This window comes from Taudactylus pleione, unplaced genomic scaffold (genome assembly GCF_031769625.1).
Source record: "Taudactylus pleione unplaced genomic scaffold, aTauple2 ptg000122l, whole genome shotgun sequence".
Taxonomy (NCBI): Eukaryota; Metazoa; Chordata; class Amphibia; order Anura; family Myobatrachidae; genus Taudactylus; species Taudactylus pleione.
In genome coordinates, this window is record NW_028284524.1 from 4,911,242 (window position 1) to 4,933,907 (window position 22,666).

At 43.6% G+C, this 22,666-nt stretch overlaps 2 protein-coding genes across 3 annotated transcripts in view; one reads left to right on the forward strand and one right to left on the reverse strand.

Annotated features, from left to right (window-relative positions):
• Nucleotides 1–1,724: 1,724 nt before the first annotated feature.
• On the forward strand, nt 1,725–2,912 carry LOC148524014 (uncharacterized). The gene has a single exon (XM_088472245.1). The coding sequence runs from the start codon at nt 1,725–1,727 to the stop codon at nt 2,910–2,912; it is 1,188 nt and encodes a 395-aa protein (XP_088328371.1).
• Nucleotides 2,913–17,456: 14,544 nt separating this feature from the next.
• Nucleotides 17,457–22,666, reverse strand: part of LOC148524015 (unconventional myosin-X-like) — a 138,167-nt gene continuing 132,957 nt past the window's right edge. For both annotated transcript variants that reach the window (XM_088472279.1, XM_088472278.1), the window contains one exon: nt 17,457–18,815. In XM_088472279.1, coding sequence (XP_088328405.1) covers nt 18,702–18,815 — 114 coding nt within the window. In that variant the 3' untranslated portion in view covers nt 17,457–18,701. The remainder of the gene's footprint in view (nt 18,816–22,666) is intronic.

Genomic DNA, 22,666 nt, shown 5'->3' on the forward strand with positions numbered 1-22,666 from the left:
GAAGGGGAGTTCTTCCCCCCCTTAGACTTATATAGGGGATCAGTGAGAGAAAGTGGCGCGAGCAGTGAGCGGGAAGCTGACCCGCACGCGACCGCTAGTACATAAAAAGAGCCACCCGCGGGGACTGCTGGGTAGTCCATGTCTGAGGTAAGCCAGTGTGAGTGTCGCCACTGCGCTTACCCACGTGAAGGAGGAGAAAGCGGGACTTACCGGAGCTTGTGAAGTGGTCCCACAAGCTTCGTGGAGCGGTAGCGTGACCGGAGCTGCCAATCAGCCAGGAGCCCTTGCCTGGGGAGGTCGCGTCAGCCGGGCGCCGCCTCCAGGGTTGTCCCTGCTGGTTTTGACGGACAGTCGGGGAGCGGAGAGGCTGCTGCAGAGGCGTCGCTAGGAGGGAGCGGTCTAGTGATAGAGCCGCCCTGCATCCTTCCCCCCTGCATATTGAGTGCCAGCCGGGAGGAGCTGCTGCGGAGAAGGGGACTGTACTGCAGTGACAGCCGGAGGCAATGGAGAGCCGGACGGGGAGTGCATAATAAAAGGAGGAGCAGTGAGTACCATTTACCACCCCTAATACACCCTCAGGCAGCCAGAATACGCCCCCCACCTCAGTAAAACACTGCATCTGTAACCGCAGGGCTGACAGGTTATAAACAGCCTAAGTCCCCACTGACTTTGAGACATTTTAGACCTCCAGGAAAGTGAGTCAAAATCAAGTCAGAGACTCTAGTCACAGGGACAGACCTCTCTTCTTCAGGATAAACTATTTTAGATATCGCAGGAGGCAGCGCTTATTACAGTGACAGTTCCTCCCCTCCCTCTTGTAACAAGGACATACAGTTCACATTGCTACATAACCAGCTGAGGGAAATTGTGAAAGACAGTGCATATAATAGGAAGCCAGCATCCATACCATCAATCCGGACACAGAGAGTGTAGCCAGGATTAAACGCTGCAATTACTCCTCAGTTACACGCAGTTGAGTTTGAAGAGAAAGTGTTAGATCACCATTACTGTCACTAAACGGCTGTTTTATTGTTCTCTCATGGATAGGCAGACTGGATTACATTGTAGCTACCCAGGTTTCATCAAACAGAGCTTCAAAGTATAAACTGACTGTGATAGTGCAGAATTCTTCTTACAGAAGAGACCACATCACTAACTTAAGTGTCTCTTAAGGGTAGGGATAGTGCACAAAATAAACAGCAGTGCATGACTTTGTAGCAAACGAGGATTACATAATTCCCTTTCTCATTAAATTAATCACCAACCCGGGCAACGTTGAACTAAAATAAATACCTTTATCTTAGTCGGGTGCACCTGACCAACCATTGCACAGGAATGTGATATTGCATGCTCAGTTGTGTATAACTCATTACTCCCTTAGGTGGGTCGAGTATCCTGTGTTCCAGAATTAATAAATACAACCCGGACCAGAGTGTATTCCATTCTTGAGTGTCAATTTTATGTTAATGTAATGTTGTAAATGTTTTAAATGTAAAGTTGCTAAATTGCACTTGTCTATATCTGCATATTCTCTTTTTGAAATAAATTCAATTTGTGTGCAATACAACCGCCTTTATTTAATACTTACCTTCTGGTGGCAGCTGGACCATCCAGAAACAGAGAAGTGGTAAGAAAGCTCTACATAGCACAATTCCTCAACACATCACCGTAACTGAGTGTATTACATTGTTCGTCCTGTTCGTATGACGCCAAAACAAAGAAAAATGTCGGAACCCCAGAATTCGTCATCTACTCCAGGCAGGAGACTATTACCTGCCTCACCAAGTCAGAAATATTCGTCATCTAATGCATCACCCAGTGGAGCAATGCCATCCACACTGGTGTCGCCCATCACGATGCCATATTATTTCGGGGCCCCTTGGCTCCCAACCTATAGTGGAGATAGCATAGGAGAAGAAGGAACAACCTTGCTAGAATTCAAAAAGAAGATCAAAGCCATGTTCCGTCTTTATCCTGTGAGTGAGCAGCAACAAGTAGAAATATTAATTGGCCAACTCAAGGGAGCTGCTCTTAGAGAAGTGTTGTCATGGCCACGAGTGGAACGACAAAGGGTGTCGCAGATATTAGAACGACTGTCTACCACCTTTGAAACCAAGACCATTTCAGAACTAAAAATGAAATTTTACGGACGACATCAAAAGACGGGTGAAACTCTTCGAGATTATGCCTTGAGTCTCCAAGAGGCTTTAAAAGCCATCCAAGCCATTGACAATCAGGAAATTAGGGATGCTGACGAAACCCTGGTGTCACAATTCGTTGAGGGCGCAAATAAAGAAAGTGTCCGTACTCAATTAAGAATGCTAAGGATGCAACTGGAAGATTACACCTTTTTGGACTTTAAAGAGGCCGCTATCAAGGTGATAGGAAATAGTGCGAGACAAGGAGTTGCATTTCCAGAAATGCCAGGGTACCCAGATACATCCTACCCAACAAGGACTGAAAACAGCCCTGGAAGAGAGTCTATTGGACAAAGTGTCCAACTACCAGCTCAAGATCCTATACAAGCCTTAAAGGGACAATTGGCGGAAATAACCATTGAATTATCAGAAATGCGCAAGGAAATGCGACAGTTGAAACAGTCAAGAAATACCTCTCCCCCTCGAGCACGACGGAACTCAGATTGGGGGTCGACTAGGAACGATGGGTGGGAAGCTCCTCGAACAAACGGGAGAAGACCCAGTGATAGATTTGACTCTCAAGGGAGACCTATCTGTAGAAAGTGTGAGAGAAGTGGACATATCGCAAGGAATTGTAGTCGCACGGAGTCTTTAAACTCCGAGACCCCAAGGATGGGGCCGAACCTCGGGGAGAGCCGGCGGAGTAGATCCTCTACCGGAAGAATGGTGGCCCCAATATGTAGGACAGTGTCCCACCATCCCCATTTTGATTAACAGTGTAGAAACATTAGCTATGTTGGTTACCGGGTCGCAAATCACCACTATACAGCTTGCTAAGTTCAACCAACACTGGGGCGATGGACAACTGCTATTACCACCTCCGTCTTGGCTACAGTTAATTGCCAGTAATAGCCTAGGTATCTCCTGTGTAGGATATTGGGAGACCGATGTACAAATTGGAAAAACATCACTTGCGAGACAAGGCTGTTTGGTAACTGAAACCAGTGATGCAAAAGTGGCACCCGTTATACTAGGGATGAACATCCTTCAGCAATGCCCAGAAGAGCTAGTCTTTATACTAAGAGGAAAATGTCTCATGCAGTCTTACCCGCACAACAAACTTTACAAAAGACTATCAAGGTTATTCAAGGTCATCAAAAATTGTCACAGAATCCCGGAGCTATTGGCAAAGTTAGAATTACAGATAGCAAACCTGTTAAACTCCAGCCAAATTCAGAGACCATCGTGTGGGGAAAAACTTGTCACGGCCCCAACGGACAGGATTACGAAGCTTTCATTGAACCAAGTGTCATTTCCGCCAGTTGCGATGTCTTGGTAGCAAGTGCTCTCGTGACTGTAAAGAATGGTAGGGTACCTGTACGTATTCTGAATCCTCATAACTGCCGAGTTAAGTTATACCGAAATCAACCTATGGCTAAACTGATGTGGACTACTTTCCAAGATGTCATTAATCTCAGTTTTAATGCCCAGCAGAAGGAGTTAATGTCTTCTATCAAGGTCAAACCTAAAGCTGAAAAGGCGTGGTGGGATGAACTTCAAATAGGGGATGATGGTACCCCTAAGGAACATCGACTGGGAGCTCTTAACCTCGCTAAAGAAAATTCAGAGGCTTTCAGCCAGAGTCCAACTGATTTAGGAGTGGTGACGGAGATCCAACATCATATCCTCACCGGAGATCATCCACCTGTGAAAGAGTGCCATCGACCACTGGCTCCAGGTCTATATCAAACCGTGCAGAAGCTGTTGGATGACATGCAAGCTTCAGGCATTATACAAGAGAGTCATAGCCCGTGGGCAGCTCCGATGGTCTTAGTACGCAAAAAGGACGGCCAACTCCGTTTTTGCATTGATTATAGGAAACTAAATAATTTAACACACAAGGACGCCTACCCTCTCCCTCGCATCGAGGAATCTCTCACTGCTTTAAAGTCTGCCCAGTATTTTTCTACGTTAGACCTCACCAGTGGATACTGGCAAATACAAATGGCAGAGGAAGACAGAGAAAAAACAGCGTTCATCACCCCTATGGGGTTGTTCGAGTTCCTGAGGATGCCGTTCGGACTTTGTAATGCCCCCGCCACATTTCAGAGAATGATGGAGCATTGTCTTGGTCACCAGAACTTTCAAACTGTCTTACTCTATTTAGACGACATAATTATCTTTTCTCGAACATATACCGACCATCTTCAACACCTTCAAGAGGTTTTCCTACAATTAATCAAATACGGCCTTAAGTTGAAACCTTCCAAATGCTACCTTCTCAAACCTCAAGTACACTACTTAGGTCATATCGTGAGCTCAGCTGGAGTGTCCCCAGATCCGGAAAAGGTTAAAGCCGTGGTGGAGTGGCCCGAACCTAGAACGGTGAAAGATGTGCGTCGATTTCTGGGATTCATCGGGTATTATAGGAGGTTCATTCAAAACTTTGCTCACATCGCAGCTCCACTTCTGGAGGTACTTCGCGGGATCTCTCGAGATCACTACAAGAGAAAGATCATCATTTCATGGACAATGGAGCAGCAAGCCGCATTTGACCAACTTAAAAGAATTTTGACTGAGGCCCCTCTGCTGGCATACCCGGACTATAGCAAACCATTCCGTCTCTATACTGATGCCAGCAAACGAGGATTGGGTGCTGTACTATCTCAGGTACAGGATGGCAGAGAACGCGTAGTAGCATATGCCAGCAGAAGCTTGAGAAAGACCGAGAGAAATGATGAAAACTACAGTGCCTTCAAACTGGAATTCCTGGCTCTGGTATGGGCAGTTACCAAAAAATTCCGAGACTATCTAGCCACAACTCCCTTCATTGCATATACAGACTGTAACCCCCTGGCGCATCAGTCCACTGCAAAACTGGGAGCTTTGGAACAACGATGGTCCTCCCGTCTCGCCAACTATAATTATCGGATCCAGTATCGGAAGTGGCCGCAGCAACATTAACGCCGATGCCTTATCGCGAATTCCTGGCGAAGCTGACGAATTCTTAGAAGATGATCCTTGGGAAGAAATAGAAATTCCACACTTCAATCTACCTGGAAGAGTCTCAAAGCAAAATGCGTTAACCATAAATACAGCAGAAGACAGTTCACCAGAAATGACAGAAAGTGAGGATGAGTGGGCACAATGGCAAGCTGAACATCCCCTCTTCCAGAGATTAAAACGGATGATGCTCACGCAACAAGGCATGACTAAGTTAGAAAGACAAGCAGCAGAGTCGGAATTGGTTCAGTTGTGGCGACAAAGAGAAAAATTAGGGATTCATGGAGATACGATTATCCGACAAAGTACCAATCCAAAAACTCATTCCCTGATCACTCAAATTGTGGTGCCGAAATCAAAAGTCAATTGGGTGTTAAAAGCTTACCATGATGACTCAGGCCATTTTGGGTGTCAAAAGACCGAAGCGAATCTCCGGACCAGATTTTACTGGAACAACCTCCGGAAAGATGTGGAAAATTGGTGTAAAAGTTGCGCCATTTGCAGTGCTCGCCGACCTCCTATCTATGACCAGAAAGCACCTCTTCATCCCATTACCAGTCGGCAACCCTTGGAGATGGTGTCTATCGATCACGGAAAATTGGATACAAGTCGATTAGGATACCAGTACGCCCTCACCATGATAGATCATTACACCAAGTTCGCAGTCGTTCTCCCCATCAAGGATCTATCCGCCAAAACCACCGCAGAACTTTTCTGGAGAGCCTTTGTCCGTCCTTACGGATACCCCTCTAAAATCCTGACAGATCAGGGTCCAGCCTTTGGATCCCAGTTGTTCAAGGAGCTGTGTGTGCTATATGGATGCAAAAAAATGCGAACCACCGCTTATCATCCCCAAGGGAATGGGGCTTGCGAGAGGATGAACGGGACAGTGATTAATATGCTACGAGCTCTCCCGACACTACAAAGACAAGAGTGGCCCACCTTATTGGCCGAACTAATGTATATATATAACAATACCATCCATCGTACCACCGGATACACTCCTTACTATCTGCTCTTTGGACGACCAGGGAAATTACCAGTTGACCTCCAATTAAACGTACCTGAAACCTTCAGTTCGAATGCACACCCCAGGACTGAATGGGTGCAAGAGCATCAAGATCGATTAAAAACAGCACAGGCCTTAGTGAATCAACACATGGAAATCGAGAGGAAGCGACAACAGGAATACTACAATTTGAAAGCACATGCTAAACCCTTGAAAGTGGGGGACAAAGTATGGAAAAAGAACAACCAACGGCACAGTAAGCTGGATTCAAGATGGGAACCCATTCTATACAAAGTCACGGAAATCCCCAATGCCGATATTCCGACCAATAAAATTAGACAAGAGAATGGGTCCCTGGAAAAATTAGTTCATCGTGATCAGCTAAAACTGTACCAAGGCTGGGAAGGAGAATCCGAAACTAAACATGAAAAGATGTCACCTGTTCTAGGAAATGAAGCTGAATCACAGCCAGGTGATACCCTGAAACTGATGATGAGCATGTACTGGCCGGTAGTTCATGGTCGTCTAAACCCCGTAGAAGGGGAATCAGGAGAAAGTGACCAACCTGAAATAGTTTACGAAGACATGTTAGGAGTTCCTGAACTCAGAAGGTCTACCAGAATTACCAAGGGAATACTTCCCATCCGATACCGGCAATAAGAACAGTTATTGACTATTGGAACTATGAACGATAATAACCCAGTAAAACTGTTACATGTGTAAAAAAAAAAATTTTTAAGTTAAGAGTTATAGTTGCAACAGTTGTTGCAAAAGAAACTATGAAAATGTTTGGCTAACTGTGTTACAGACAGAAGCAGATGCACGAGGACATGCATCATTCTAGCGGGGGGAAATGTGATACCCCTAGAGGGTACAGTTATGTTAATGTATTTACATTGTTCTTATGTTATAGTCAAATGCCAATTTTCTTTATTTAATAGTGCCATTTGTAGTTCTATGTGTACACTGGGGAAGAGGCATGTATCGTATGGTTCCATAACAGTTTACGTAAATACCCCATGTTGAACAGTCAGAGATGCAGGTTAATGTATTTGAATTGTTTTTATGAAGGGGAGATGCCAGTTTATTTGCTCATGTGTTTACACAGCCACACGTTAAATGTCAAGTCTATCTGCTTATGACCTACCCCCCATGGGGAGACAATGGGACCTGCTGGCCACTCTGGACGTTGGTGGGGCCGGTGGGCACGGTGGGACAGCCCAGTCACTATGAAGGGGAGTTCTTCCCCCCCTTAGACTTATATAGGGGATCAGTGAGAGAAAGCGGCGCGAGCGGTGAGCGGGAAGCTGACCCGCACGCGACCGCTAGTACATAAAAAGAGCCACCCGCGGGGACTGCTGGGTAGTCCATGTCTGAGGTAAGCCAGTGTGAGTGTCGCCACTGCGCTTACCCACGTGAAGGAGGAGAAAGCGGGACTTACCGGAGCTTGTGAAGTGGTCCCACAAGCTTCGTGGAGCGGTAGCGTGACCGGAGCTGCCAATCAGCCAGGAGCCCTTGCCGGGGGAGGTCGCGTCAGCCGGGCGCCGCCTCCAGGGTTGTCCCTGCTGGTTTTGACGGACAGTCAGGGAGCGGAGAGGCTGCTGCAGAGGCGTCGCTAGGAGGGAGCGGTCTAGTGATAGAGCCGCCCTGCATCCTTCCCCCCTGCATATTGAGTGCCAGCCGGGAGGAGCTGCTGCGGAGAAGGAGACTGTACTGCAGTGACAGCCGGAGGCAGTGGAGAGCCGGACGGGGAGTGCATAATAAAAGGAGGAGCAGTGAGTACCATTTACCACCCCTAATACACCCCTAATACACCCTCAGGCAGCCAGAATACGCCCCCCATCTCAGTAAAACAGCATCTGTAACCGCAGGACTGATAGGTTATAAACAGCCTAAGTCCCCACTGACTTTGAGACATTTTAGACCTCCAAGAAAGTGAGTCAAAATCAAGTCAGAGACTCTAGTCACAGGGACAGACCTCTCTTCTTCAGGATAAACTATTTTAGATATCGCAGGAGGCAGCGCTTATTACAGTGACAGTTCCCCCCCTCCCTCTTGTAACAAGGACATACAGTTCACATTGCTACATAACCAGCTGAGGGAAATTGTGAAAGACAGTGCATATAATAGGAAGCCAGCATCCATACCATCAATCCGGACACAGAGAGTGTAGCCAGGATTAAACGCTGCAATTACTCCTCAGTTACACGCAGTTGAGTTTGAAGAGAAAGTGTTAGATCACCATTACTGTCACTAAACGGCTGTTTTATTGTTCTCTCATGGATAGGCAGACTGGATTACATTGTAGCTACCCAGGTTTCATCAAACAGAGCTTCAAAGTATAAACTGACTGTGATAGTGCAGAATTCTTCTTACAGAAGAGACCACATCACTAACTTAAGTGTCTCTTAAGGGTAGGGATAGTGCACAAAATAAACAGCAGTGCATGACTTTGTAGCAAACGAGGATTACATAATTCCCTTTCTCATTAAATTAATCACCAACCCGGGCAACGTTGAACTAAAATAAATACCTTTATCTTAGTCGGGTGCACCTGAACAAACTTATTAGTGTGGTTTAGGACTAACCATTGCACAGGAATGTGATATTGCATGCTCAGTTGTGTATAACTCATTACTCCCTTAGGTGGGTCGAGTATCCTGTGTTCCAGAATTAATAAATACAACCCGGACCAGAGTGTATTCCATTCTTGAGTGTCAATTTTATGTTAATGTAATGTTGTAAATGTTTTAAATGTAAAGTTGCTAAATTGCACTTGTCTATATCTGCATATTCTCTTTTTGAAATAAATTCAATTTGTGTGCAATACAACCGCCTTTATTTAATACTTACCTTCTGGCGGCAGCTGGACCATCCAGAAACAGAGAAGTGGTAAGAAAGCTCTACATAGCACAATTCCTCAACACATCACCGTAATTGAGTGTATTACACTAGGGGAAGGGTTAGGGTTAGGTTGCAGGAGGGGACAGTTAGGGTTAAGCTGTGGGAAAGGTGGGTTAGGGTTAGGAGAAGGGTTACAATACTTACCTGTATGCGTTGGGATTTCCACCATTATCATTTGTGGCCTCGCTTCAGGAATAGGGGAGTTTGTAAATCAAATCGGAAATAAGACCAAGATAATCACAGAAGGGAAAAACATAATTGCATCAGTAAATATCACACTTTCTTAAATACTTATTTAAGGCATATGGACCAGTTCCCCCCACATTAATACAGAATGACAAGCTTGGTTTCTTTTACACTATGTCATAGGTGGCCATTGACTCTCACAAAATAGTATCCCAAAAGCAGTGACTTGCGGTGAGGTTAATGGCTGGGGAGGCACACATGGAGCTGAGTCTGAGTGCTGGGAGCCTGTCTCACCCCCTACTCACTGTAACTCTCCCCTCACTACACTAGGCTTCAGTGTCCATTTATTCTCCTACCTGCATCAACTGCATCACTGTCTTCTCTTGCTGCTGAGCTCCAATCTCTAAACACTGCAGTACACTCACCGCTCACATGACACATCCAAAGTGTCCATCAGTGCTCAAGGCACACCCCCCCATACTCAGGGGCATGCCTCTATTAGCTCTCTTTCTGTGTAGTTTACTGCCCATGGTGTAGCCCCACCCCCAGCTCTGCAAGCAGTTTCTGACTATACAGAAGTGAAACTGAGCTGTTGCTGCCTCATCTCTTGTCTCCCTCCAGTCCCAGGGAGCTCCACAAAGCTGGTGAATGTTAATGTTTATAAGTTATAAATATCTTCTTTGTATTACTCTAATTATTTTTATATCAAATCTCAGGAGTATGACAGGGGAACTCTGCCTCCCGTCTAGCCTGGCCGCATGTCCCTGTCAAAAAAGAAACCATCTACTAAAAGGTGAAGCTGTAAGTCTGAACTCTGCCGAAAAAAATTATTTTTCTTGTTGAAGACACACTGATGGACGTCTCCCACTTAGCTCTGAGAGACTCGGCGTTTTACCCGCATTACCAGCATCCTGCACAGCTACCTGCAAGTTATAAACTGTCACCAACTGGTGAGCTGTATCACACCACTCTCCGCTCCATCCAGACCAGTGTATCACAGTGAGTACAGCTGTACATCACATATCTTTCAATAAACCATCCTATTGGTTAAGCAACTGGGCTGTCTGCTAATGTGTACATCACTCTTCCATGCCACAACACCTGTACACTGAACAACCATCACTGCAGTCCCGCTGGCCGGGGGTTGCGTCGCACCCCCCTCCCCAGCAACCTCTGCAAGTGTACGGGCGGAAGTCTGACCTCTCGTACACACAGCATGATGATCAGATATATCTGCTATCGGCTGTGCTGACATATCATCGGTACACACTGGCCGATGTGCACGCGATATTGTTAAAACTGAAATATAATTTCCCTTAGTTTAGCGATAGAAGGCATTTGTGTGAGGTAAATTATTATAATCATGTAATAATAATCATAAGTGAATTTCATCTATTAGAAAGAGTTCTGCATAAATAAAGTATTAATGTGCAATAAGAATATACATATTTAAATTAGAAATAAGTAGTTAGAGGTTGATAACTGGTTGCATATAGAAAATGCACCTTATCGAAATAAATGTGTTTTCAATCTTACAAAATGGCCGAATGTCAGTTACATAACTTATTGACAGTCTTACATAAAACTTGTTTACCAGATTCCATGAGTAGATAAAGATACAATGCAGACTTATGGTATTTGATCTATAAAGCACTTATTAAATTAAGAAGTAATACAAGGCTTGTGTGATTAATGAAGGTAAAAGGGGAAATAGCAGTAGCATCTGTATAAAAAGATCTGATCTTTATTCCAAGGAGTATTAAATATTATATTATTTCCAATTGTTCTCTTTAAGATGGCTGACAGGACTGTAATGTAAGGTCAGACAGGGTTTTAAGGTTTTGCTGAGTGCAATCTACAGGCACTCCGATGCTTCCAGCAGATAGCGGGCCATAGATAAAGACATGCATCTGCTACTAGCCGACGACAGTCTCTGATACCATGAAAGGGATTCAGGAAAAGTTGGCACAATGGCCCTCATTCAGAGCCGGACGCTCTGAGCAGAGCGTTCGCTCTGAATGAGGGCCGTCCTCCATAAAAATGGAGCGTCCTCCTGGACGCTCGTATAGCTGTGGGTCACCACCCACAGCTCATACGAGCGTGCAGGATGATGGTCGCGATGGTCTTGACCATCGCCAGTGCGACCAGAAGCCTGTGGTCGGGGTTTTCGACCACAAGCCCTGGAGTGATTTTGGCTCTATCAGAGCCAAAATCACTCCCACTGACATCACTAGTGATGTCAGTGGGGCCGGCTTCTGATGGTAGGCGTTCCCTTGGGAACGCCTCCGTCTGGCAGGCACGCCCACCAAAGGGGGCGTGCTGTCAATCAACATCGACAGCACGCCCCCTTTGATCAGACACAACGAGCGAAGGAAAGTCCTTCGCTAGTCGCGTCTGGCGCATGCGCACGACGGAGCTCCCTCCGTCGTGCGCATGCGCAGTGCACACCATCGACCCACTTGCGAGCGGACAGCCGCTTGCGAGTGGGTCTGAATGAGGCCCAATGTTCGTTGGAAGACTGCCCTGTGTGGTGTATGGGATATGTCTCGGAATCCAAGAGGCTCTGAACCTATGGACATTGAGTTGCAACCGTGGACATTTGCATAGGAGCAATGAAAATTAGGGAATGTCACTTTAAATTCTCATGTGTAGATCTAGAAAGACTATTTCCTTGTGATGCTGTATACTTATGAATATTGTAATGAGCTATGCTATATAAGGCAACTGATGTAATGAGATGATCAGGTATTACATTTTGAAGCCCAAACAGCATGCTGCCGCTGCTACGATAGATGCTGATGTCATTGCTGATTTATGATGCTTGCTGAAAATATATAAAGACTCTTATCCTTTACATCTTGCGTGGTCCTACCTGCACTCCTGCAGCAGGAATAGACCTGGATTAAGATCCAATGGGGTTCAAGGCACGGTACCAGTTTTGGGCACCCCCCTCCAATTCATCCATACTTACCCTTTTACATGCCAGCAACTTTATGTCATTTTGTTGACTAAGGTGTCCTGCTACATTATATATATATATATATATATATATATATATATATAGTCGTCTTAGAGTGCTTTCACATATACATTGTCAGTTTTTGGTATATGAAGGGGACAGGTATTGGGTGACTAACTGCTTAATTCATAGTTGTACACAAACCATCAGGTTTGCGTACAACTATGATGGCGGGTAGACCGCACATGTGCAGAAAGTATTCTGCGCAGGCAGAGCCCCCCAAGCTGCAGCTTAAATGACGGTGCCCTTTTACAAAATAGGGCGTGTCGTCTCCATTTTGTAGGCGGGCAGAGTTCAGGGTCAACCTTTTCTGATGCAGATCTCCTGCCCTCTGCAAAGGAGTTCCAGGGGCCATTCTGGGAAAGCTTAGGCTTACTCAGATGGGCAATGGCAGTGATCTGATGCTGCATCTTTGAACACAGCACTCGGATCTGCAATATAGGCAGGAAGCGACTATTTTCTTCAGATACCTCTTGCAGCATTACCATATTTTCGCATTGCTGCTGCGTCCACTGCTTGCGAGGCCGGATATAGTGCTGCTTTAGATGCAATTTGACAGACTGCAGGTGTTTGGGCGTGGCATGCTAAATTCAGACAGAAGGTTGAGATAAGAAGGTTATTCTCTGTTATTAAAACAACTGTATTTGCCATAAATTGTTTAATTGGCTATCATTATGTTAGACCTCAGGGAAGGCTTGCTGTGTGCACAGGGCACCCCTACCTGCTAACAAAAAGCAGAAGGTGTTCCCTCCAATGCAAACCCCCTCACACACACCGCCTCAAGTGCTGGACATATGGGGGCACATTTTGCCCGGCACTCAGCTTTTCCGGCCCAGAGTTATGCAGCAAATTGTACCCCTCTCCACCATGCACCAAGCCTGCCTCAATGTTAGCAGTAAAAAAAAAAAAAAAAAAAAAGCATTCCACTTAACGCCAGGCAGTCTGACCAGATCCCTTGTTCTTACTATGGTTCAAACCATCAATGGTTTTCCACCAATGACAAATAACGATGCTGTGATCGATGGAAACCATGGGACAACCCTAGCTGGGAGCCACCATTAGGGTAGATCCTAAGTGCCAAGGCTTGGGCCTTGCGATAGTGTGGCCCAGTGACAAATGCTTCTTTATCTTAAGTAGGTAAGCTTTCCAGTGTGGCACAGTAGTGCCTAATGCTGGCTAACTTGGGAGCAGAGTTTTTAAACATTGGTATTTCCTGTATTGTGATATCTCAGCCATTGTCTTGGAGCCTGAGGACTCCTTGAAATACAGGATTGTAATATGTCACTTGTGGATGTTCATAACTGAAGTTCTCCTGTACCTTTTGGAAATATTTTCATATATATACGCTTCACCTGTTTCAAGATCCGTCATTCGGAATTGTCATGCCAAAATGTAATCAGGCGGAAGGTATGCCAGTAAACCAAACAAAAGTAAATGACCCCTGTAAAGCAGGTGGTGACAGCAATTCTCGTTATCCTATTGGGGTATAGGTATATGCTATAACCCTTAAATCAGAGGGATTCAGTCAAAACTGAGATCCTGACAGAGCAAACTAGTGTCCCAAACAGATCTTTAATTGGCAGCTACATGAAGTGTAGACAGGTACGTAATGTTTGTGGGGAACAGAGTGACTTGTTAACTAATACACCATGGAGGTTGTAAGTAAGAACACATCACTAAGAAGGCATATGTGCTACATACTGCTAAAAACGGCATGCATTACAAAGAGCCTAAAGAAAGCAATCATCATTTTAAGAATGGAGCGGTGATAAGCCCAACGGCCATCCATAATGAGAACTTCTTGGAGGCAAGCCATTGGAGAAGTCTTAAATCAGCAACCTGTCACCCTGAGGGTACAATTTGGAAGGCATTTCTATGTCGCAATTGCCTGTCCTCCTTTAATTATGGCCATGAAATGTGTATTGTAAAAAATGCTGAGTGTTTAGTAAAGTGCTAAAGAAGTTCTGTATTACAGGCAGATAATTAAATACAGTTTAAATTACGGAAACTGAAAAAAGTGCATTAAAGTATAATAAACTAATGAGCATACATTAGAACTCATGAATAGTTGGTAGTAAGTGCAAGTTCGCCTTTCCCCCTGCAATCATTATGCATGTTTATTGTCCTGGTGACTAGGCCACATTTCCAATTGAAGTTAAAACATTATAAATGTGCAGATTTTGCATTCTAAAAGCCCATCGATGTTGATTGATTTTAAATCGAACTAAAATCAACCTTTAGTAAATTTACCCCTCACTGTACTTATATGTCAAGTTACACTGTTCTTTGTGTAGTCCCTGGGCCTGATTCCGACCCGCTTGCGAGCGCTGAGCGCTCGCAAGCGGGTCGATGTTGCCCAAGTGCGCATGCGCACGACGGAGGCGGCTCCGTCATGCGCATGCGCGAGATCCTAATAACGACGGCCAAGCCGTCGTTATGGGTCTCGCACCAAAGGGGGCGTCCTGTCGATGGTGATTGACAGCACGACCCCTTTGGTGGGCGTGCCAGGGGCGTGGCTGCCCAGACGGAGGCGTTCCATGGGAACGCCTACCGTCTGGGGCCGGCCCCACTGACATCACTAATGATGTCAGTGGGAGTGCTTTTGGCTCTGATAGAGCCAAAAGCACTCCAGAGCTTGGGCACCGAGACCCTACCGCATGGGTCTCGTCGCAAGCCCGATGGTTGCGATGGTCTTGACCATCGCGACCATCATTTTGGCCGCTCGCTATAGCTCTGGGTGGTCACCCACAGCTATGCAACCCGCCAGGAGTCCGCTCCAAAAAGTAAGAGGGACGGCCCTGATTCAGAGCCCCTGTACCATGTAGCAGACACTTTATGGTGCCTTTAAAATACCTGTATTATAATTACTTTTCATTTGAGAATAACCAAAAGTCCAGTTCTTTGCACTTCGCTTTTTTTATTCAGTAGCTCACAGATCAGTCACAACATGCATGTTCTAGGTAATGAGGGAACACGGGCCTATTCTAGTCAATAAAATGCTATTTCTAGTGCAAGTGCAAGCAATCTAATACTCTCCTCATTTTGCGGAACTACAAATCCCATCCTCCCCTTTGGTGTCAGCTTGCCCTGAGCCTGTTTGATAAAGCCTGGTCTATGTATAGTATGCACCTTTTGTTGTTCCTGTTCCCCCTTGGTAACCGGGAAATAGCAAATTATAGCATCAGATTTTATAATAAGTGTGCATGAGAGTTGTGTATGACATTACATTGAATGAAAGTATTGACAGGGGACTACATTGTTTAATTGTAATGATTTAGGACTAGACAAATTAACATTTAGAAGACTAATATATTGACGGGCAATTCAGTCTTTTTGGACTTTTATTGAGATAATTTCTCACCAAAAAGCTGTGTTTTGCTTGTTTATATTGCGTTATTTGTGGGTCATAATGTTTAGGGACTGGTAATTCTTTGGATTTGGGGAGTGCCCATCCCATCGAGTTTTTATGCATTTTAAGATTTGTAGTGAAGAAATATGGGTTTATATAGCCTACGTATCAATTTGAATACTTGCAAATCTCCAGTTTTATACATATTTAAGCAAAACCAGCACATTTAGGAAGCCTACACCTTTTGAACGTATGTGTATTTTTGACCCAGACCATAGGAGAGCGGATTTCATTCTTGTACTCTTTTGTTCTCCCCACCTACTTAGTTCTGAGAACCCTACGTGCAAGCTTGGGAACAAGATTCAGGGGGAACTCTTGAAGAGAAAGTTTGGTTAAGCATCAGGCCACAGATATCTAGGTCCTCTATCAATACCAACTTTAGGGGAAAGTCATATAAAGTTTATACTTGCTGGCATATGGTCCCAGAAAAATGACATTGTATTTTCTCATCATTCTCAGACCTTTGCTGGAGACAATGTGGGCAGGTACATTCATACATATCTGGTGGGACTGCCCTCTATTTGTACCTTATTAGAATTAAGCTCTTTCTTTTGATAGCAGGGTGACTGGTATCTCTCTTACCAACGACCCTTTATTTATTTTATTATGTAAACCAATAACAGGAGCCACTAAACCTTTGAATAAACTTTGTAGCCATATATTTAATGCAGCCAAATTGTTACTCACTGCAGGCTGGAAACAGCCTCCATGGAATAGATCACAGCATTTCTCCATGATAGCGTGGATAAATTCCATGCTGTTAGGAGTCTCTGGTACGACTATTTTCAAAGACTGCTCCCTGGCAACAAATAGCCACAATTTCTGAATTTATCCCACATTAACTATGTACTCATTTTTAGAGCTCCTCTAACTGTTATCTTGAGCTACAAGCAAACACCTTCTGGTCAGCAAACCAAATCCATCGGACCTGATCAGCAGCCAATACTGGTACCATGAAGAAAATTAGTAGCTACTGCCAAAGACAGCTGAATTATCAACATTAACATTTTATTACAAACGAGGGAGGAGCAATAAGATGATAGGCCAACCATGGCGCCTCAACTCTCCAATTATAATCATTATATAGGTCCTGTCATATCTTTTATCAAGTATAGGCTTTGAATAAAAAAACAAAACAAGACTCTTCTATATCCAGAGCCTGGGGTGTTTATTTTCATTTCCCAGACTTTGTGGTTCTGGCGAATAGCAGGTTAATTAGACTGTTTAGCATGTTAGCAGGGTCCAGTACTGTACAATGCTAAAAATGTCCAGTGCCAGCCCCCGGCTTTAATATCAGCGTTTCACGTCAGTGAAAAGTATTAAGGAGGAGAGGGTTACTGTTCACTGAGCGGCAGATCATTGCTTCATATGCCATAAACAATCTATCTGTAGTCTGGAGTGTGCATCATAGAGAAATAGGGCTCTATGTATAACAGGAATAAAGACCTTTTCTTCTGCCATAGGAGATCTCTTTGCAGAGTGGAAGTGCCAGACACATAGCTTACAATGAGATCCGGGTACTATTGTAAAATACAAACACCTTCTGAAGATGCCATTAAGTCTGCCCGCACTGGAGAAAAGCAGACCACTCTACCTGCCTTCTCTCACAATGTATTATGCTCCAGGCTCCCTGGGGTCCATTCTGCACATGGGTCGGGTGGATAGCTGTGGGCAACAAAGATACTATGCTTATGGCCATCTACCGCTGCATGAAATAATAAATAGAAGTAAAAAAAAAAAAAAAACTGTATATATTAAAGTCAAACACAGTCCACATAACTATCACAATGTGTTTAAACTCAATAATTTATTAGCAATATAACATAAATGCAGTAACAGTCGATACCACCATCTAGCAAAAGAGAGGTCCTTTTCTGGGCACCACTGCCTGCAGCAGCCCAGGGCAGGACTCGATAGCCTCCAAAGCAGCAAGAAAACTACCTCCTGTGATGGCAGCAGTTCTCTCTCTCTACCACCAAGTATGGCTGCAGTAAGTAACGTGCCTTGAGGTTAAAGGAAGCACTGTAAAACTGTAGCTGCTGGTAAAACAAGTCCATGTTTAATACTATACTGTAGGATACAGAATATGATGCCCTGATCATAATTCAGCGACTCTCTGAGGAAATGGAGCTGGGACTGAATATTCTGGCTAAAGTTTCTCGAGTTTAAAATGTGAACCAGTAAGTTCTACAGGCCGGAAGAAAGAAATTAAAATGTCAGACAGACTTGTGTCCAGCCGCATACGCTGGACCACTAACACAATAGGAGCCTTACTGCAGGATCCCATTGGCCCCAGTGATACATGGGTGATAATATTGAATGTACAAGGAAAAGTGGAAGAGCCCATACTAGATGGGAGATAGACGAAATTTTTGACCAAATAAATAATTCTTCATGTGCTTTATACATTACAATAAAACGTCAAATTAAAAATCTTGTATTAAATAAATGGATGGAGCAGGAAAAGGTTTTGCCCATAAAACATCTTTGTACCCTTGAGGGAATTATCCACCCACGGGAAGAGCCGACTACTACTGTTGATTCTACGCAAAGAAAAGGCCACCTACTGTAGGCTTATCCACAATAAATATACATCATGCGCAGCAATGTGAAATATACTCCCAGCATAAATTAAAAGCCCTGAGAAGGATTCAAATGGCCAAACTCGGGGTGACAGTAGAAGTCATATCTTCAGCAGGAAGACAAATATTTGTAGAAAAGATGTTTTTCATACGGTTTCTCCAAAAAGAATAAAAAATAAAGGTTAGAGGAGGTACATTGATGAAACATTGCTTGCAGTCTGTTGTGCAAAGGTGTTATAGCTGATTATTTCCTATGCAAGTTATTGAGACACAAGGTACAAAATAGTTCTTTAATAGCAGAAAGAATCCGACTTCTTATCTTCATTGTCCACATATCAAGTTATCCCACAGTTTGCCTACTGTGCATGTTAAACGTATCATCGAATAAACACCACACCAAAGTAACTGGAGTGTTTGTCCTGGATTCCCAACACTAGATGACGTATGGTAGTCACCTGGCCCAGCTGCTGAACTGACTGTCCTGGCTGGTTACAGACTTCACACTGCAGCGTTTCTTTACAATCATGTTAATGTACGCTCTCATGATCTTGGTGATTTCTCCCACCTGGATAAACAAAGAACAGTGTAAATATCAGTACTAGAAATAAGTGACACTCTGAAAAGCAATAAGTCACACAGTTAATACACAATGGGTAAATGGGTACAAGTACAAACGAGTACAGGTTGAGACATCGCAGCTTATTTGTAGAAGTAAAGGCAATGGAGGTGTATAAATAAGTCCAGCAAACATACCAGCAGTTACGTTTGAAGTTATGACATTTGCAAAAGTAACAGATGCATTATAAATCACACACTTAAATGTAACTATGGATTTTTTAAAAATAAATTTTAAAAAAGTTGTCTGCTCTCTCCATGTTTTCATAACGGGTGTGGATTAAAAGACCTACACTATTTATACAGTCAAAAGATCAACAGGCAATAGGTTGAACAGGTACAAAAGTCAATATTGGAATGGTTGACACATGGTTTGTTTTGTTTTCTAACCCTAATCTTCACCCTAACCCTCCCCTTTGTGTCTAACCCTAACCATCCCTCCTAATGCCTACCCCTAACCGTCGGGGTAAGCACCTAAACATCCCGTCTAGAGCCTAAACCTAAAGGTGCCCATACACAGTGTGATTTGCAAACAATCCAATGTCGTATGCAATCTCCCTTGAACTCTCTCCGGCAGCAAAAGCTGCACGATGTTCACCCAATCTATTGTGCACGATCTAATGATTTGCATATTCATTAGATCAAGTGCGATATGATACAAATGCAGGCTCGAATCTGGGAGATTGACACAGAAGCACGGACGGGATCAGTGAGATGCTGCTGTGCTGCTGTTTATCTCAATGACACAAAGCATGCACAGACCAGGGAGATCCGTGCTACATGCATCTGTGTCATTGACACAGAAGCACGGACGGAATCAGTGAGACCCGTCTGTGCTGCTGTGGTTAAAAAGAGAAAAAAAAAAAAAAAAAAGATTCATGCCCCCCCCTCCCAAAGAGCAACCAGCCCCGGGCTGGACCCAGTGCTGCTTGTGCTTAAATACAGGGGACAAACGACGTTGGGGCCCCCTGCATTTAAGCACAACCAACAGCGGGCTAGTCAGAATAAGCCTTGGTTGCTAAAACAGGGGGAACAAACGATGTAGGGGTCCCCCGTATTTTGCATAACCAGCACTGGGCTCTGATCTGGTCCTGGAAATACAGGGGGAAAAATTAGTAGGGTCCCCCCCCAATAAAGAGGTCCCCCTCTCCAAGGCACCGCATGCCTGGGCTGATAGCCCGGGGCTATCCCCGACACCCCTGGGCGGTGGGTGGCGGGTTGATTATGTAATGTAGTGCATTCGAAAGTGTTGAAAATATGGTCTTTTGCTGTGGAACTGCAGGTCCCAGCAAGCCTCCCCCGCATGCTGGTACTTGGAAAACTAGCAGCATGTGGGGCATTACGGGCCCGCTGGTACCTGTAGTTCCACAGCAAAAGCAATATTAAAATAAACACAGGACACACACACCATACAAAGTAAAAGTTTATTAAAACATACATGTACACACACACTCTCTCACATACTCACCTATGTATCTCTGAAGCCCCTTGCGTCCGCTTCTCCATGTAGAAAATCCATAGAGTACCTGCAAAAAAATATCCATACTCACCATCTCCTATGCGAAGTTCGGGTCCTTTTGTACCTATCGACCATTTGGCATCTACCTAGACATGGTCAACCTTTTCATTGTCGATCTATTGACTGCCATCCTTGCATAACATGTACAGTGCACACATTGCATTGGGGTTTTTATAATGTTGAACTGTACAGACATTTTGCAGTAGGAAAAGTCTGAATTGTAATTTTTTTTAGTTTTAGTAGAAACAATTGAATAACAAAGAAAAACCAAACCTACTAGCTAATACAGGCATCAAAGGATTTGACACTCAAATCACAAGAAAAAATGCTATATGATGACTGACTAGCAAGGAATGAAAGAAAGAAACTGTCTGTGAAGGGGTGAGATGAAAAGAGTAGATGTTACATGGTTTTTATTTAAAGCAAATTTCTTATTGGTTCCAAAGAGTACAGTACTCTGGCACTCTCTTAGTAAATATTCCTCAGTGTCTGTTACTGAACTCCGATACCCATCTTTTGATGCTGATTAATGACTGTCAACTCCACAATTATTTCTGCAAACTATCATCTCAAAAATACCTGACCTGTGCCTCGCTCTGATAACCAAGTCACTCCTACCTACAAGACTTCTCCCTAAATGCTACTTACTTGTGTAACTCCCTAGCAAACTACATTTTCAATCACTGAAAATATCTTTCTTATAGTTACCCTTTCTACCACCTATATCACTAACACTAAAACACAGTATAATCAACCCTACTCTTACCTATACAACACACACACCTTCACTCCGACCCTAATTCTACCTATACTACCCACACTTTAGTACCCTCTTACCTACAGTACTCCTACCTATGCTACCCACCCTAAAGCTCCCTCAAAACTACCCACACTAATATACCCTCACACGTACCCTACACCCCCTGAATCAGGCCCACAATTTTTTTGTTTTCTTTAGATATTTATAACAATGTTACAGTCAGTAATCCACCTATGCATCAAAAACGCACCACATCATGAGATTAAATAATCCAACTATGCATCAAACGTGTCACATCATGAGATTCAATAATCCAACTATTCATCAACATGCGTCACATCATGAGATTCAATAATCCAACTATTCATCAACATGCGTCACATCATGAGATTCAATAATCCAACTATGCATCAAAACGTGTCACATCATGATTCAATAATCCAACAATGCATCAAAACATGCCACATCATGATTCAATAATCCAACAATGCATCAAAATGCGTCACATTATGATTCAATAATCCAACTATGCATCAAATGTGTCACATCATGATTCAATAATCCAACAATGCATCAAAACATGCCACATCATGATTCAATAATCCAACAATGCATCAAAATGCGTCACATTGTGATTCAATAATCCAACTATGCATCAAACGTGTCACATCATGATTCAATAATCCAACTATGCATCAAAACGTGTCACATCATGATTCAATAATCCAGCTATGCATCAAAACATGCCACATCATGATTCAATAATCCAACAATGCATCAAAATGCGTCACATTATGATTCAATAATCCAACTATGCATCAAACGTGTCACATCATGATTCAATAATCCAACTATGCATCAAAACGTGTCACATCATGATTCAATAATCCAACTATGCATCAAAACGTGTCACATCATGATTCAATAATCCAACTATGCATCAAAATGCGTCACATTATGATTCAATAATCCAACTATGCATCAAACGTGTCACATCATGATTCAATAATCCAACTATACATCAAAACGTGTCACATCATGATTCAATAATCCAAATTATGCATCAAAACATGCCACATCATGATTCAATAATCCAACAATGCATCAAAATGCATCACATCATAAAATACCATGATCCAACTATGCATCAAAACGCGTCACATCATGAGATTCAATAATCCAACTATGAATCAAAACGCGTCACATTAGGAGATTCAATAATCCAACTATGAATCAAAACGCGTCACATCAGGAGATTCAATAATCCAACTATGCATCAAAACGCGTCACATGATTCAATAATCCAACTATGCACCAAAACGCGTCACATCATGAGATTCAATAATCCAACTATGCATCAACATGCGTCACATCATGAGATTTAATAATCCAACTATGCATCAAAACGAGTCACATCATGAGACTCAATAATCCAACTATGCATCAAAACGAGTCACATCATGAGACTCAATAATCCAACTATGCATCAAAACGAGTCACATCAAGAGATTCAATAATCCAC